At 34.7% G+C, this 18,508-nt stretch overlaps 1 protein-coding gene across 3 annotated transcripts in view; it reads left to right on the top strand.

Moving 5' to 3' along the window:
• VPS13C (vacuolar protein sorting 13 homolog C) overlaps positions 1-18,508 on the top strand; it is a 174,702-nt gene that overhangs the window by 126,840 nt on the left and 29,354 nt on the right. For all 3 annotated transcript variants that reach the window (XR_004525195.2, XM_019947640.3, XM_073801104.1), the window contains exons 53-65: positions 36-122; positions 1,425-1,580; positions 1,782-2,046; positions 2,903-3,063; positions 4,068-4,189; positions 4,923-5,217; positions 6,489-6,878; positions 8,389-8,493; positions 9,262-9,426; positions 10,949-11,077; positions 11,364-11,497; positions 13,200-13,326; positions 16,637-16,872. Coding sequence is in view for 2 of the 3 variants with exons in the window: in XM_019947640.3 (XP_019803199.2) it covers positions 36-122; positions 1,425-1,580; positions 1,782-2,046; positions 2,903-3,063; positions 4,068-4,189; positions 4,923-5,217; positions 6,489-6,878; positions 8,389-8,493; positions 9,262-9,426; positions 10,949-11,077; positions 11,364-11,497; positions 13,200-13,326; positions 16,637-16,872 (2,372 nt within the window). In the remaining variant the exon portion in view is untranslated. The remainder of the gene's footprint in view (positions 1-35; positions 123-1,424; positions 1,581-1,781; positions 2,047-2,902; positions 3,064-4,067; positions 4,190-4,922; positions 5,218-6,488; positions 6,879-8,388; positions 8,494-9,261; positions 9,427-10,948; positions 11,078-11,363; positions 11,498-13,199; positions 13,327-16,636; positions 16,873-18,508) is intronic.

Below are 18,508 nucleotides of genomic sequence, written 5' to 3'. Positions count from 1 at the left end.
TGTTTAAAGACTCTCATAATTCTGTGCCTTTCCAGGTTCATTATTACAATGAGACCCATGCTGTATGGGAGCCACTGATTGAGAGAGTGGAGGGGAAGAGACCATGGAATTTAAGGCTTGCTGTAAGGAAATCATAATAAAATAATATCATTGTGTATATTCATTTATATATATATTTTAGTTCAGAGATTCTCAAGATGTAGTCCAGGATCCTTGAGGCCCTTTTAGAGGATCATGGGATCAAAATTCTTTTCATAATAATATTCAGACATTATATATCATTTTCATTCTCCTTCTCTCATGGGCATACAGTGGAATTTTCCAGAGACTATGCAATTTTGCAGCAGATTGAATACAAAATTAGAAATGAGTCCACCTGTCTTCTCTTAAGGCTTGCACTAAAGAGATTTGTAAATACTCGTCTTCTCACTATGTATTTTTAATGGTTATTTTTCATTAAAATATTATTTATGTTAACGTGTAACTGTTGGTTTTAAGTGAATATTTTAAATTTTCTCAGTTTTAGTTTCGCATAGAGTACATACTGATAGATAATAACCCACATAAGTGAAGCTCTTTGGGATCCTCAATCATTTTAAGAGACCAAAAAATCCAAGAACTGCTATTCTGGTTCATGAATTCTTTGTGTCATCTCTTCATGGTACTTCCTGAGAACACTGCAGAGTCCTACATACTGAAACACATCTTCCTAGATTAACAGGAACACAAGTTTTATACCCTTCACAAATTATCACAGCACACTTCTCTGGGGCAACTTGACTCAAGTGTGAGGCATTGAAATTGACTTAGCAGATTCTTATTTTAAAGATGAGCTGTCACTTAACCTGTGTCCTGATTTCCTCTCAGTAAAGTAGAAGTAATATTTCTGACCTACCTCTCTTTGGAGTAGGCAGGCTAACAAAGAATGTTTTACAAGACTTTTGAAATGCCTTTAGAATGAAAACTATGATGGAATCTGATGGCTGGTTGAAAGCTTATCATATTGCTTATTTATAGGTGTTACTGGTAAAAAGTAGAAGGAATTCCAGATGTTACTTCCAATAAGGATCAGTTTAGACTTCAGGGTCCTCTTAGAGTGCTCATCAAAGTAAAATGACCAATTAGGTGACACTGGGTAAATAGCTTTCTCTGGTGAATGCACAAAAGACAAATATTGTAACTCACTTGGAGTCCTTCCATGGCACAATTCTAAACATTTCCCTATGCGTGGACTACACACTGAAAGAAAGAATGCTGATTTGTGCTAAGTCAGGGTAAAGCAGTGAATATTTTTGAAAATGAGACTTTTGAGGAGCCGTAATACAAAGTGACAAGGTTAGGAGAATTTAACCTTGACTCTATCGAGAGTATTTTAATTTTATTATTCATTGGCTAATAAATTTGCTATGTATTTATCCTCGTAGGTAAAGAAGAATCCAGTCCAGGATAAAAGTTTGATGCCAGGAGATTATTTTATTCTACTTCCTGAGCCAGAAACAGAAGTTGATATTTCTTCAGGAGATACAATGAATATAACAATATCCAAAAGCTGTCTTAATGTTTTCAACAATTTAGCAAAAGTATGTTTGGTTCTTGCTTGGACTGTTTCATAGTTTGGTTCTTGCTTGGACTATTTCAAATGGAATTTTAAATTGAAACGTATGCATTATTTTTGTTTGTCATCAACATTCGTTTCTAAAAAATGTGTAGTTGAAATTTAGTTTTTGAAAAAAAATTTGAATTTTGCAAAAATTTTATTGTGCTGTTGTGTTCCTTTTCAGGGTTTTTCAGAGGGCACTGCTTCTACTTTTGACTACTCTTTAAAAGACAGGGCACCTTTTACAGTAACAAATTCTGTAGGTGTTCCCATTAAGGTGCAGCCCAATCATAATCTCAGAGTGATGGGCTCCCTTGAGAAAAGTGATGTGTGTGATATTGATGCCGGTCAGAAATTGGAATTGGAATATGCCAGCATGGAACTTTCATGTCAAGGGAAGCTATCTACACTGAGCCGTCAGGAGAGCTCCCTCTTCTCTCTGACCTTTGGTATGCTATATTTATGCTATTTTTAAGGGTATCTTTGGAATTACTGGTGTCAGCTTATTTTTGATAAAATATGGACAAATACTTGCTGTAGATAACCTTGAGAGACAACATTTTTAAAGGCTTGAAACAAATACTTGATAAACTTTTGTTTTCTTCCTCTAAACTTGAGAGAATTAAACTTGATTAATTTAAGAATCACCTTAGAAAACTAGATTATTTCTTTTTTTTTTTTTTTTTCTGTACGTGGGCCTCTCACTGTTGTGGCCTCTCCGGTTGCGGAGCACAGGCTCCGGATGCACAGGCTCAGCGGCCATGGCTCATGGGCCCAGCCGCTCCACGGCATGTGGGATCTTCCTGGACCGGGGCAGGAACCCGTGTCCCCTGCATCGGCAGGTGGACTCTCAACCACTGCGCCACCAGGGAAGCCGTAGATTATTTCTATGTGCTTAAATAGTACAGTATGTAGTATGCTTCAAAAGGACTGGAGTTCAGTGAGGAGAGAAAATAACTATATTCAGAAGTCTTAAAATGTTGACAGTAGTTATCACCATTTCAAAAAAAAAAAGCGATTTTTATTGTTACATGGTTGAGAAAATAAGGAACAAGTTGGATTTTTTTTGTTTTAATACATTTAAAACCCCAAGAGAAGTTGTTTGGGGTCAAAAAAAATTTTATAATAACTAGTTTCCTTTCTTTGTTAGCTCCTGTGTCTTAGAAAAGAATTTTGTGTAGTCTGCATTTCTAGTCATGAGGAAGAATACTCTTGTCATTATTTTGAGGTGCTGCTCCTGATCTGTCTTATAAAAATTTAGGTAAATTAGTATTTGGAATGTTTCTCACTTATGCTCCGACTTAGCACCTCATGGATATACAGAAGTTACAAAAGTCCCTGTTGCCAGACCTGGACGGCGATTGTATAATGTATGGAATCCCAATGCCAGTCATTTTGACTCACTTGTGGTACAAATTGATGCAACTGAAGGGAACAAAGTAATTACGCTTCGTTCTCCTCTGCAGGTAATGCATTAAAGTGAATTGTGTTCCTTTAAGTATATCAAGAAATATTAAATCATTTGGCTGAATATAGAAATATAATAAAACTTCATTAGGTCAGTACTGATTGTTCAGAAATAAATAATAGTTTGAACTGGGTATTTCCTGTCCAACTTACTTTTGTAATATTCTTCATTTTAAATGTCTCATGAAATGCTGTTGTTAATTTAAAGCCCATTTTTGTTGTCTCCTGGGTTACTTATGATTTTAATGAAACTTTTTGTCTATTCCTTTAAAGATTCAGAACTGAGGAATATTGCAGTAATAGCTGGTTGTCAAATAGGATAACATTCCATTCTCTTTGTATTGTATTTTTCAAGTATGTATGAAGGAATATTGAAATGGTCTCCCCAGAAAAAAATTTTAGCATATTAATCTGTATAAATATTTTTTTCCACCTTTAAGGCTTTATCGATTTTTCTTTTTCTCTGCATTATTACAGATTTCAGCATATGGTCAGCAGAAGAATATTTCTTCCTACCTATAACATCAGATAAAAATGAAAGGATTTCCAATTTTGGTCATTGTCTCTCCGTTTACTATTAGCTCCAACCTATATTACACTGTAGTTAAGGAAGGATTGTACTGTATTTATTTACCTTATGTTTCCTTTACTATCCTTTTCTGTTTAGTTGTATGGTGCATTGAGAAAAGGTTGTAATGAGGAAAATATTATGACTGAAATCCTCAAAGTTAATACGTATTTGAAAGATAATAATACACACTAAAAAATTCAGTCTGTAATATATGAACATGTGAATATCCTAATAATTTTTGACTTCTGTTTAACCATCAAGTTTCATATATATAGCTCCTTAAATATCTTAAAACTTTTCAATTACCATAAAAATATGTTCCAATATTGGGCTTGAAATTTTTTAGATCCAAAAGTGATTGTGTGTGGCTCACATTTTTCTTTTGAACGTTTACATCTTTTTAAACAACTTGTATGTTTTTTTGTCCAACAGATTAAAAACCATTTCTCTATTGCTTTCATCATCTATAAATATGTTAAGAATGTGAAGTTATTGGAGCGCATTGGAGTAGCCAGACCTGAAGAGGAGTTCCATGTTCCTTTAGATTCATATAGGTAGATACTTCCTTGAATATGTTGATATAAAAGGTTCATAATATATATTTTTAATTCTGTGAATTAGGATCTTTATTCTAGAAAAGAGTAAAATATCTATATTCTACGTAATAATAATTCTTATTATCTAAAGATCTGTAAAAGCCAGTTTTGAGACATATAGAGAAATACATTTATATTGTTGAATTTACCAGATGAAATTTCCTGTTGTATACTTGATGTTTTAGAATTTTCTGAGGCTTTTTTTTTTTTTTTTTTTTTTTTTTTTTTTTTTGCTGTACGCGGGCCTCTCACTGCTGCGACCTCTCCTGCTGCAGAGCACAGACTCTGGACGCGCAGGCCCAGTGGCCATGGCTCACGGGCCCAGCTGCTCCGAGGCATGTGGGATCCTCCCAGACCAGGGCATGAACCCGTGGCAGGCGGACTCTCAACCACTGTGCCACCAGAGAAGCCCTCTGAGACTTATTTTTATTAGATTGCCTTTGTATTTGAAATGACTTTTTTTTTTTAAGTTGTCATTTTTTACAGAGTATTTTTTCCCAGAAGGTGCCTCCATGAGTCAGCTGTGTGACTTTGGGCAAGTTTCTTAAACTTTCTTAGCCTTGTTTTTCTCATCTGTAAAAATAGGAATAACAGTACTTATCTTGTAGAGTTATCAAGAAGAATTAATGAGATTCTTTTTCTTACGTTCTCAATAAAAACGTTTTTCCCACTCTGTTTTCTTCTTCTGTAGATGTCAGTTGTTCATTCAGCCAGCTGGTATTTTAGAGAATCAGTACAAAGAATCCACCACATATATTTCCTGGAAGGAAGAACTTCATCGGAGCAGGGAAGTCAGATGCATGCTGCAGTGTCCGTCAACAGAAGTCAACTTCTTACCTCTTATAGTCAATACAATTGCTGTGCCTGATGAATTAACCTATATATGTACACACAGGGAAGACTGGGATCCAGCTTACATCATTCATCTTTACCCTACTGTCACTTTGCGGAATTTTCTCCCATATTCTCTAAGATATTTACTTGAGGTATGCCTCTTGCATTTTGTTTGACTTTTATTATTACATGGAGTGAATTCTAGTTTGTTTTTTTTTTAATGGTATTTTTAGTTGAGGTCAGTGTTTTACATTCATCTACTTGTAATGCTTTAATAATAGCAAAAACTGGTATAACATCTACTTTGTGCCAGCCACTATGTCATGTATTTTACATGTATTAACATATTAATCCTTACAATAAATTCCTGAAGAAGGTACTGTTATTAGACCCATTTTACAGATGAGGAAACTGAGTCACAGACGGGTTAAGTGACAGGTCCAGGATCCCACAGCTAATGAATAGTAGAGCTGGAATTTGAACCTAGGGAATTTGGTTCCTTGTTCTCCACCACTGAACTCTGCTGCATCTGCTCTAAATTAATAATTATAATAGTCTCTTTATTATCTGAGTATAATTCTCTTAGCTAAAGTATGGGAAAATGCCAGTGAGAAAATACTTCATCTTAATTTATTACGAAGTTAATTTTAAAGTTTTTTGTTTTAAAGTGATGATTATTTGGTTCAAGTTTCTGTTGAACTGAAAAATAATTACTGTCTTAAAAAATATTGGGGAACATTTTCTAGTAATGAAGTATGATAAATATTTTAAAATTTGTACATGCCACAACATATCAAAATACAAAAATCTGGAAAGTATTTGGAACCTAAATTTATTTTCTTTTTCTGACAATGAGCCATCCCTGAGTTGCAGAGAATAAAATTAATTAGATGAACTAAGTAGTGTTTAGACAAGAGATGTTTTCAGTAAGGAAGCCAAATTTATTATGTTGCTGTTACTCATTTTTAAAGTAGTTCCACCTTAGATAGCTTGTCAGCATAGCTTGATATCACTTTTCTTATTCTATTTGTATGAGAACCATTAGGTGTAGTATGTGAATAAAGGATGAAGCTGAAGTCCAGGCAATTAAGTGGCTCATTTAATGACATAGCTGTTAATGGAAAACAGCCAGTGTTCTGGAATCCAGCCTTTGATTCTTGGCACAGGTCTTTTTCTCAAAATTTATAACCATTGGCCTGCTGATGACCAAAAGACAGTTTCTGACTTTGGCTATGATATAGTGTTTTATTTTTAATCATTAGTAATTGTTGGATATTCATAATATGTAAAGATGGTACCTTGAAGACTTGTCAGTTAATGTGAATCTGGTAGGTTACTTAGTATTTGTATAAAATATGGACGTTATTGCAGAGGTTTTTAAAAAATTGGTAAGCAAATTTAGTTTTTGTTTGTTTGTTTTTAGGGAACAGCAGAAACTCATGAGCTAGCAGAAGGCAGTGCTGCCAATGTTCTACATTCGAGAATCAGTGGAGAAATAATGGAATTAGTTCTGGTGAAATATCAGGGCAAAAACTGGAACGGACATTTCCGTATATGTGATACACTTCCCGAATTCTTTCTTGTGTATTTTTCTTCTGACTCCACAGAAGCGATGACAGTTGACCTGTCAATACATGTCAAGCGAATTGGCAGCCAGATGGAGCTATCCATCTTTAGTCCCTATTGGCTAATCAACAAGACTTCTCGAGTTCTCCAGTATCGTTCAGAAGAAATTCATGTGAAACATCCAGCTGATTTTAGGGATATTATTTTATTCTCTTTCAAGAAGAAGAACATTTTTAGTAAAAATAAGGTGTGTTTTTGTTGATAAAACAAATTACCTGTTTATTGTTTATCTAATGCCATGCTTACCTCTTTGCTCAGTGTCACAGGTATGAATTAGGTCCAAGAGGACTTTTAAGGAATACACGGTTAAGTGGCATATTAGGGACTAACGACAATAGTGTCCCAAGGCTGAGTTACCTTTTTCTCTGGTGCCCCTAGAATTACTTCTGTTTTTGACATAGTGTCAAGTAGAAACCTTGATTTTATGTAGGTTACCAGTGATGCAATGGCATTTCAAAAGATAGAACAGTTGAATTTGGTTTATTTTAACTGAACCCTCCTATGTGTGAAGCACTAAAGCAGGCCTTCGTGAGAGAAACCTAATGCATAAGGCCTGATCCTTTATGCTCTGGTCCCTTCTTTCCTTTTCAGAGTCACATCTTGGTATAGTTTACCTATGCCTTTGTATGGCTGCAGTCTCTGCCTAGAATGCCTCTTGCCCTGTGCTTTGCCTGTCTGCCTCATGTTTTCTGGTTATCCGCTGTTCATCCTTTGGCAGTCTGCTCCAGGCTGACATGTGTGAAGGATTTTCTGACCATCTAAAGTGGGGCTAGATATTCCATCCATGTTCTCTTAGAGAAGTGCTTCTCAAATCTCAGTGTGCGTTAGAATCACCTGGAGGGCTTTGAAAACAATTTGCTGGGTCAGACCCCCATAGTTTGATTCAGTAGGTCTGAGTAGGGTCTGAGAATTTGCACTTTCCACAGATTGCCAGGTGTTGCTGATGGTGCTGGTCCAGGGACCACACTTTGAGAACCCCTGTCTTATTGTTTTGATTAATACTTGATATTGTACCTGTTTATGTGTCTGACCTCTGGTTGTACTCAGGTATTTTATAATCTATTGGGTAGGTGGAGGTTAATACAGGAGCAGAATTAGATCTCTTCTGTACAACTTTATCTGAATCCCATAGCCAGGAGTAAACTTTTTACCCTCTCACCTTGATCGCATATTATCCCTTTTATATAGTTGTTATCACATTGAGTCTCGCATCATAATTATTAGTATGTATTTCCTATCTCTTTGTTTAGTTGGAAGCTCATTGAAGACAGGAATTGTGTCTTCCATTCTGCTTATCACAACATTTTTCCTTTATTGTTTGCTGAATAATGTTAAAAGCATAAATTCTCTGTGTGCTAAAACTTTAAGAATTCGTTAGCTCTGTATCAAAAGTCTAACACTGGAAAATATCATTTTACATTATAATTCCTTTTCAAATAACAGAAGGTCGCATTGGTATACATCTTTAAATTCACTGTACTCATTGCATAGGTGAATGGGAAGGTCAGAGCTCTGCTTTTAAATATTACATTGTCCCCTAGAGTTTCTGTGGTTCTGTTACCCATTTGCAGCATGCCTTTGGTTATATTTTTCTGTCTCATGTTACTAAATAAATTTCTAGTGGTCTAGCAGCATTCCATCAAATAAAATTAATATAGTGTTTTAGATTTCTTATATGATTGTGTTCTCTGGTGTAGGTACAGTTAAAAATTTCAACTAGTTCATGGTCCAGTGGTTTTTCATTGGATACAGTGGGAAATTATGGATGTGTGAAGTGTCCTGCCAACAATATGGAATACCTGGTAAGATTTTGCTTGCTTATTTACTTTTGATTTCATTCACATTTTCATCAGTAAATGAGCTGGATCCTAAGGGGTACAGAAATGTGAATTCAGAGTATTACGTGGAGGACTGTTATATCTCTCTACTAATTTCTAGGGCCACTAGTATCAAAGCAAAACCTAAATTTGTCAAAGTTTAAGGCAGTGAGTTGAATCCATATAAGTAAGCAACTTGGTAAATATTCAGAATATACTAGAATCTGCATTCCATACCACTCCCTGCCAAATGTTTCTTAAATCTTAAGTTTGACTGCGAAAATTTGAATAATCTGATACAAGTTGACTTGTTTTATTACCACTTTGAAATTTTTATTTTATTTTATTGATAGCAGAGTTAATAAAGCAGCAAAAATTGAGCCTGTACACTAATTTTAAAACAATTTATTTTGGAATGTTAAAAAGTAAAGGATTTTTTTAAAATTAAGTTTGTTATTATAAGTCATCGTTAGTTAAATTACTGAGTGATATTTCTTCAATTTGTTTCTGATGGAGCCAAACTAAGGAACCAAAATTTTTCTTCTTAGTGAAAAGATAATCAGTCATGGAATATGGCTCTTAGCAGTTACTTTATTTAAGAAATCTTATTTTAAAATATTTTAAGAAGCCTGTATGTGAATAGGGTGTGTGTGTGTGTGTGTGTGTGTGTGTGTGTGTGTGTGTGTGTGTGTGTGTGTGTATTTCAAGCTATGTAAAGTACTGGGAAATGATAAGCTTGTTTGCTTTTTACAGGTTGGTGTTAGCATCAAAATGAGCAGTTTTAATCTTACACGAATAGTTACTTTGACTCCCTTTTATACTATTGTGAACAAGTCATCACTAGAACTAGAAGTTGGTGAAATTGCACCTGATGGCTCAATGCCAACTAATAAATGGAACTATATTGCTTCTTCAGAGGTAATATTTTCCTTTAATACAACTGGCTCCTAAAATGTACAAATAAATATAGACATATAAATAAGAATTATGTATATCTCTTTGTCATACTCACTTTACTACCATATTTGTGGGTTAAAATATGACAGCCAGCTTTGAAAGACTTTTATTTCATACTATAAGCATATGTTAAAAAAGAAGAAAAAAATTGTGGATAATATTTACCACTAGCTCAGTCTAGACTGTTAACACTCATTCTCTAGTTCTTCCTATATGTATAAACATGGGTATGTACTGTAAAATGTACATAAAGTACTATGTATTGTGTCAATAGCAAGGTAACGTCTTTGTATTCAAGAAGCATCTAATCTTGTTGGAGGGCTTAAGACTCATATAAATTAATACATGGAGAAGAAGATAGTATATGGTAAGTTATAGGTGGTTATAGGATCTCTGAATAGATGACCTGGAAGTTTCCTTGAAAAATTCCAAAAATTCAACCACCTTGCTTTACAGAGAAAGAAATTGAATCTTACTTTTTTAGGTCAGTAAAGTTATTGGAGGTTGAGATCATTGTGGTCTAGATCAAAAGGAAAAGTTTCATAGAAGAGCTGGCATTTGAACTAAACTTTTGCAGACTCAACAAGAAGAAAGGTGAAGAGAATAAGGAAAGAGTGGGGAGAGGACAGACGCAAAGACAAGTGTTAGTTGCTTGAATTTGCCTGAATTTTCAACCAAGCCACCTGACTTAAGGATAGGACTGTTCTTCTGTACATCTCAAAAGAATTCTAAAATTATTAAAAAAATATTTAGCAAAAGGTTAAGAGAAGGATTCCAATTACACTACAAACACAGACCTCTAAGAGGCATGGCCTTTCCAAGGCACTTGGAATGATCTCCATAGACTTGGTAGCAAATAAATGCTCCTTATCTTTTTATCTTTGATGTGAGTTTGATAGCAGTAGTATTTTTTTTTAGAAATAGAATTTACCCAGTATTCTACAACAGAGGGAACTTTCTTTTTAGGAACTAAGATCTCAGTTTTACAGATAAGGAAACAGGCTCAAAAAGGTGCATGATTTGATTAAGATCAGACAGCCTGGAGGATAGTGTCAGGACTTCCAGCAAGGTCCTCTGCCTTCAGTTGTCTTCTGGTTTATCTAGGATAAGATACTCTGTGAAAGAATTCATGGTGATTAAGGAATTAAAATGGGTTATACATAAAAGCAAATGTTATTAAGATTATAATTTTTAAATATTCAAGATACTTGAGATGTTCTTAATAGCACTTCAGTTTCTCACATTGTAATTATTCTGTAAGTATGAAAAGACTAATATAACAATTCTTCTGATGGAGTTTCTTTGGCTTCATAAATAATCATTATATTGTCAGTAATCTTAATGTTAGATGGAGAGGGGCTATTTTAAGAAACTTAGTAATAATTGGATCATGATCTGAATTAGAATTGGAAACTTTATTAGCCACTGTTTTATTTATACTGTAGTATTGTTTTAAGACTGATATTAACTTTTATATTTTCAGTACCTTCCATTTTGGCCTGAAAAATTTTCAGGCAAACTTTGTGTGAGAGTGGTGGGCTATGAAGGATCCTCCAAGCCATTCTTTTATAACCAACAGGATAATGGCACTTTATTGAGCTTAGAAGATCTGGTAAGTTTTCCTGTTTTAAAATAAAATGTCTTTGATTTTTAAAGTTTGCTTTAAAACATTTTATTAAGACATGCTATAAAATATACTGATAATTAATTGAAGGTATACTAAAATATCAATATATAATGCAGTACATATATTTGTAAGAGATCAGAGCCAGTGTGCTTTTCAGTAAGAACTTAGGAAAACCAACTTTGTAATATCTGTATAAGTGATTGAAACTCTAAATGTACCATGTGCAGTTTAAACCAATACCTCAAACATACTCTTTTTTTTTCTACAATAGAATGGGGGTATCTTGGTGGATGTAGATACCGCTCCACATTCAACTGTCATAAGCTTTTCTGATTACCATGAGGGATCCGCACCTGCCCTAATAGTAAACCACACACCATGGAACATCCTCACATATAAACAGAGGTATGAAAAAAAAGGGTTCTTGGAAAATCTGATTTGCTTTTACTGGTCCATAGTCCCTTCTAGGAAATACTTGGAGCTAGGTGTGTTTCACATTCTACATATTTTCAGATTTTAGAAAGGTAATAGGGATACATGATGTTTATTGCTAATACCCATAGCAGGTTTTGAGACAGTACTCTATAACCAAACACATTAGTATTCCTGTAGCAAAAGTTGTGAACCTTCACAGTAAGTGGGATAAATGAAACCGTTAACAGTTTCACATCAGTTCAGATCAAGTTTTGCTGCCACATGACGTTTGACACCAAACTTAGAGAAAAATATTTGGAGTTTTGGAGCTTTTTAAACTTCAGAATTGCACATAAGGAATTGTGAACCTGTTTAAGTATTATCATTCTTTTGTAGTCTGGTGATGCTCAGTGAACCTCTCCCTGTAAATTTGTATCTAGTTTTTTGGTAGGAATAGTAGAAGATTAAATAAGAGGGCAGAAGATTAAAGAAAGATTAAAGTAGAAGATTAAGTAGTGGTGTTGAATGTATTATAGTACAGGCTGATAGGAATTTTGTTGTTCTTGTCTGTGCTATCATTTGGCTTGGGTAATGCCAGTAAATAATGATATAACAGATAGCTTTAAATCCTTAAAATATGTAATATATATTTGCAAAGAATTATTATTATAAATCTTCAAGGCATTATTTTATATGTATATATAAAATAGTAATATACATTATATATGTATATATATAAAATAATGCCTTGCAGATTTAACGTATTCATAACTCTCATGGCTTGAATCTGATGAGAGATTTAAAAGCATACATTGGGATTAAACCCTAATTGGGTTATTTTTTATTTTAGTTCTCCGGAAAGTCTTTTGTATTATCCAGACCAATACTTCTAAACTTAAGTATCAATATTAAGATCCCTTAGAAATCTTGTTAAAATGTAGGTTCTGATTTAGTAGGTTTTAAGTGGGGCCCAGAATTTTGCACTTTCCAGCAAGCCTCCAGGTAATACTAATGCTGCTGGTCCACAGACCACGCTTTGAGTAGCAGTGGTACGTGGACCCAATTTTTTTTCCTCTGAGCTTATTTCTTATGCGTTGCATTTGATTAAAATCTTAAATTTGAGCACCAAGTAAAGTTCTTCTGCTACTAAAAAATTTACTGTTGGGACTTCCCTTGTGGTCCAGTGGTTAAGACTCTGTGCTCCCAATGCAGGGGTCCCGGGTTTGATCCCTGGTCAGGGAACTAGATCCCACATGCCGCAACTAAAGATTCCAGATGCCGCAACTAAAGATTCCACATGCCCTAATGAAGATCCTACACACGGCAATGAAGATCCTGCATGCTACAGCTAAGACCAGCACAGCCAAATAAATTTTCTTTTTAATTAAAAAAAAATTTTTACTATTTACAGCCTTTTCTGTAGATGAACTCTGATGAATTTCATTAGTGTGATCTTGCCTAAATCAGTTCAGAGTATACTGCAACTTCAGAAAGGGCAGTATTCTGTTCCCTCAAGCTTCAAAATCGTTAGTTAATTGGACATTTTAGGGTACTTATTTTTAGGCAGAGTTGTGTTTTATTAACAAAGGCAATTTTATAAGATGTTTGTGCCAGTCCTTTCCTCAATAAACCACGGGTCTAGGTTTCTCAAGGCCAGGATGTTTTAATCTTCCCTCTGTTGCTTGCATTTCAGTGGGTCACAGGAAGAAATGGTATTGCTGCCAAGACAAGTTCGACTCTTTGCCTGGGCAGATCCCACTGGTACCAGAAAACTTATATGGAGTTATGCAGCAAATGCTGGGGAACATGATCTGTTAAAGGTACCATTTGATGTGAATGAGTGCTGTATGAAGTACCTGATAACAAAGGAAGTAGACAAGTTAGCTTCACGCAGTCATCTTTGTCTTTACTGAACTAAAAATGAATTGAAAGTATTTTCAAAATAAGTTACTTTTTGGCTTTGCAAAGAGTTCATACCAATATTTTGTCCTAGATCAGTCCAATACTTTATTTACAGTTTTTAAACATAGGCCTGTTTCAGCTTGCCTAAGACCAGGAAAGTACTTTTTTATTTACTTGTTTTTAAAGAAAGGAATTTTGAGCGTAAGTGAAAAACAACTTTATCTTGAACATGTGCGTACCACTGTTAGCTGTGAGAATTTTTAGGCATGTTTTCCCTATCAAAGCCATATGTTTTGTTAATTAAAGGAGTCTGACAGTATGCAAATTATCCCATATAAGAAATTTAATAAAATATTTATTGAAACAATATTTAGGTAGCTAAATTAATTAAATATGTTATTTCCTAGAGTCTTAGACTTTGGGAAGGGCTTAAGAATTCATCTGCCAGCCTCCCTCTAATATAGCCATTGCTCTTCCATGAGCACCTAGTTTCTGTAGGAATGTGTTCTATCCTGAAAAGTTCATACAGTGTCATATTCCATTGTCTGATAATGCCAGTTGTTAGAAAAGCTTTCTTGGTTATTTAAAATAGTAATTGGCCAACAGTGACTGAATTATCCTCTCCTATATTCCCTCTGAAATACCCATAAAAGAGATAGACTTACCCACCTTTGAAAAATCAGACTGATAGTTATGAGATTCTTGGAGTGATTTTTGCCATGACAATTTGATGGAGCTCTATTGCCTGCTTATTATGCTTTACTTTTTACAATAGAAAAACCTTCAAGGTTTATAAGTGGTAGAGAGGAGCTTAAATTCCCTGTTACTCTTAGGCCTCTGGCTCAGAGACATGGTAGCTCAACCAGGGGTCCCTGTACTATGCTGGTGTTATTTTCCTTCTCCTCACATTTCATGCTCCTCAGCAACCACAACTCCCAGAAAGTGGTATACAGGCCCTGGAGAGAAAGTGGTAATGCCATCCTGAAGGAGGATATCCAGGTCTGTAAATGAAGGCAAAATCACGAAGAATCCTGGTAATAGTGTATTCACGGGATTGTGGTTTTAAATGTCTCTATTCTGTTTGGTGTTAGAGAGCCAGGCAGTAAGAAAAGTAGATAAGTGTGCCTCAGTCAGCAGGTAATCTGCCAGATTATGAAACTTGAGCTAGAAACAAGGCAGTTACCCATTTCCTTGTCTCCTGGGTTGATCTGAGAGGGGAATTCTGCTAAGGCCCAGGTGGGAATTCAGAGAAAATCCTTACAGTATTGGAAAGCACTTTCCTCATTAAGTGTGAATAAACAGATTAAAAAAACCATGGAGTTTATGAAAAAAATAGTTCAGGAGAAAAACATAACATTATCCTAAGGAGTCAGAGGCTGATTATACTTCTGAAAATTTTTTTACTACAGGAGAACCAGAGAAAAATTTCAGAATGTATGCCTGAGATCCCCAAAGTTATAAAGATATGACAACTATGGAAAAGGAGAAAGATGGTGAAATAAAAGACAAAGACAACAAAATAAAGTGAAAGGGGAGCAGGGAAACAGTATATTCTGAACATACTGTATTAACACCATTTTAATCCTAAATTTTAGGAGATATAGATCAAAGATGATGGGTTTTTTTTTAAAGATACCAATTAGTAGAACCAAAACCAGTGATAAAAGAATTCTAAAACAATTAATTGAGAAAATGAAAATAAAGAAAAATTTGCCCTTATAGTAAAAGAAGGAAACCTAAGGAAGTATATAGAAAGTGGCAAATACCTTTTATTGAATGTATATTGTGTGTTATAATGCTTGTCATATAGTATCATTAATTCTTATGATTGGAACTTAAGAGCTGCTGGTTAGAATTCAAAACCAGGTCTGTCTGACTTCACAGTTCATGGACTTTCCCCACTAAACCATGCTTCCCATCAGTTATGCCAGTAAATGAAAATGGTTTAAATTCTCCTATTAAAAGACCACATTCAGATTAAGTTAAAAATTAGTTTCTAACCAAATGCTACTTACATGAGATCTGTTTTAACTGAACTAATACAAAAAGTTGAAAGCAGAAGACATGGTAAAGATTTAACAAACAAAAATAAAAATTGTTGATTTTAATTTCTGAGCAACTAAAATTCAAAGCATTCAAAGTCATTAAATAGAATATGATAATGTGACAAAGAAGGCATGATAGCCATAAACCTTCATGCAGTGAATATTGAATCAAAATGTGAAACTTAAAGTGTTGGAAGTGAACTGAAACACAGTTACCTGAGGATATTTTAACACACCTCATTTAATTTTTAACAGATCAAATAGATGAAAAACAAATGGGATTAGAGAGTATTTGAATAACTAAGACTGAACCAAGCTATGTATCAAATTTTGTAGTTTACAAGGAGAGAATTCACCTTCTTAGTAGGTATCTCTGGAACATTTACAAAATTTGATCATATTAGAGTAAAAAAATTACAGCCTACTTTGACATATGTTAAAAGCAATAGGTAAATTGTAGATAACAACAAATACCAACCATTCCTATGCTTTTGGTAACATCCTTTATTTATTTGGTTTTGGTTTTTGTTTTCCAAGAAAGCATGAAATGAAAAGCACATATTAGGAACTTATACTGCCTGCTGAAACAAACTGTTGTTATATTTATGTTATGTCCAGAATGAGAGAAAAATCGTTATCTAAATCTCTGAAGACACTCACCAAATCAAGCCTCGTATTTTTAAATGCTATGTGAGACTGTCAGCCAAGAAGGCTCTTCTTATTGAAACTTAGTACAAACTGATCACCATCGTTTGACTATTTAACAATGTGATTTATATATGTATTTGCAGTGTTATACATTATTAAAACCTAAAATTAAACCAGGTTAGTTTTATCTGAGGTTACTTTTCCAATACATTTCTAAACCATTCTGTTTTCCATCTGGGAGACAAGTAAGCATCTTACGGCATTGGTGCCATTGAAGGATACTCTTGTCCCTGCTAAGTGACCTTTGAGCACTAACGAGGTAACTCAAACTAAGGTTTAAAAAAATTAAGCACTATTAATCTTCGTTACTGTTTGAAAAAATTGGTGAGTATGTTTTAAAACAGATTATAACTTTAATTTGTTTTTTTGATAATTTTCTGATTTATAGTCATGCTTTCTCAGCTACTACAGTTCAACTTTATGTAATAAAAGCTTACTGTTTGTGGTTTTAATATGAAGTCTCTCTTTCCCACAGGATGAATGTGGACAGTTTCCATATGATGCAAACATCCAGATACACTGGGTATCATTTCTAGATGGGCGCCAGAGAGTTTTGCTTTTCACTGATGATGTTGCCTTGGTTTCCAAAGCACTGCAGGCAGAAGAAATGGAGCAGGCCAATCATGAAATAACTTTTTCTCTCCATAGTCTTGGGCTTTCACTGGTTAACAATGAAAACAAGCAGGAAGTTTCATATATTGGGATAACCAGGTATGAAAGAAGGGTAAGGTATCAGAAATCTTGAAAAGGCATTGAGTTCGTAATATCAGGTTTGATGAGTATGGACAGATACCTGTTCTGAATTTGCTTACTATGCAATTCTTTCAGCAAAACTTACTGAACAAGTGTTTTCACTGCTAGTTGAAAAGCCCCTAGGATAGAAAGATGACTAAGATCATGTCTTTGCCCTTATAATACTCATCAGTTGGTGGGGGAAGAAAGAGGTTTGCTTCTTTCTTTGTTGTTTGTACATTTGTGGAACGAATTATAAAAACACCAGGAGAAGCTACAAAGAAGTATGTGCACGTGCAGTGGTGCTGTAGAGGCTGGAGAAACTGGTGTGGGTGGGGGATGCCAACGACAAGTTGTGTACACCGGTAGAAAGGGTTATTTATAGAGCAGGCAGGCAGTAGTGGACGTGGGTACATAATCTTTATTGGCTACTCATTTAGAACTTTTTAATAATGATGGAGCCAGGTATTTCCTCTGATTGTGCTTATACCTATCTAAGAAAAATATTTGAATTTAACTGTTTTGGTGTTTCAATCACACTAACTTTAGTAAAAGACTCATTCTTCTTTGGAGACTCTTGGGGGGAATGGTTACCAAGTATAACAAGCATAGGGTCTATCGATAATCATGTGTTTGTTCAGTGAAGTATAAAATTAAGGAAATAAAGAGATCATGTATGTAATGCTCTTTGTGCAACACCTGACAGATTAAGGGTTCAATAAATGGTATTATACATACCATTAATGTAATATTAGTACATTTATGTATGTATGACTGATAGATTCTCTTGGCTATGTGTTTCATTATTGTATAGTATTTTTAACTAAATATGAAAATCTTTTTTATTTTTAGAATTTTATTTTTTTATACAGCAGGTTCTTATTAGTTATGCATTTTATACATATTAGTGTATACATGTCAATCCCAATCTCCCAGTTCATCACACCACTACTGCAGCCCCCCACCGCTTTCCCCCCTTGGTGTCCATGTTTGTTCTCTACATCTGTGTCTCTATTTCTGCCCTGCAAACCGGTTCATCTGTACCATTTTTCTAGGTTCCATATATATGTGTTAATATACGATACTTGTTTTTCTCTTTCTGACTTACTTCACTCTTTATGACACTCTCTAGATCCATCCACATTTCAACAAATGACCCAATTTCGTTCCTTTTTATGATGAGTAATATTCCATTGTGTATATGTACCACATCTTCTTTATCCATTCGTCTGTCAATGGGCATTTAGGTTGCTTCCATGACCTGGTTATTGTAAATAGTGCTGCAATGAACGTTGGGGTACATGTGTCTTTTTGAATTACGGTTTTCTCTGGGTATATGCCCAGTAGTGGGATTGCTGGGTCATGTGGTAATTCTATTTTTGTTTTTTTAAGGAACCTCCATACAGTTCTCTATAGTGGCTGTATCAATTTACATTCCCACCAACAGTGCAAGAGGGTTCCCTTTTCTCCACACCCTCTCTAGCATTTGTTGTTTGTAGATTTTCTGATGTTGCCCATTCTAACTGGTGTGAGGTGATACCTCATTGTAGTTTTGATTTGCATTTCTGTAATAATTAGTGATGTTGAGCAGCTTTTCATGTGCCTCTTGGCCATC

Source organism: Tursiops truncatus, chromosome 2, assembly GCF_011762595.2.
Source record: "Tursiops truncatus isolate mTurTru1 chromosome 2, mTurTru1.mat.Y, whole genome shotgun sequence".
NCBI lineage: Eukaryota > Metazoa > Chordata > Mammalia > Artiodactyla > Delphinidae > Tursiops > Tursiops truncatus.
Note: the sequence above shows the minus strand (reverse complement) of the source record. Positions and strands in the feature narration are given on the sequence as shown.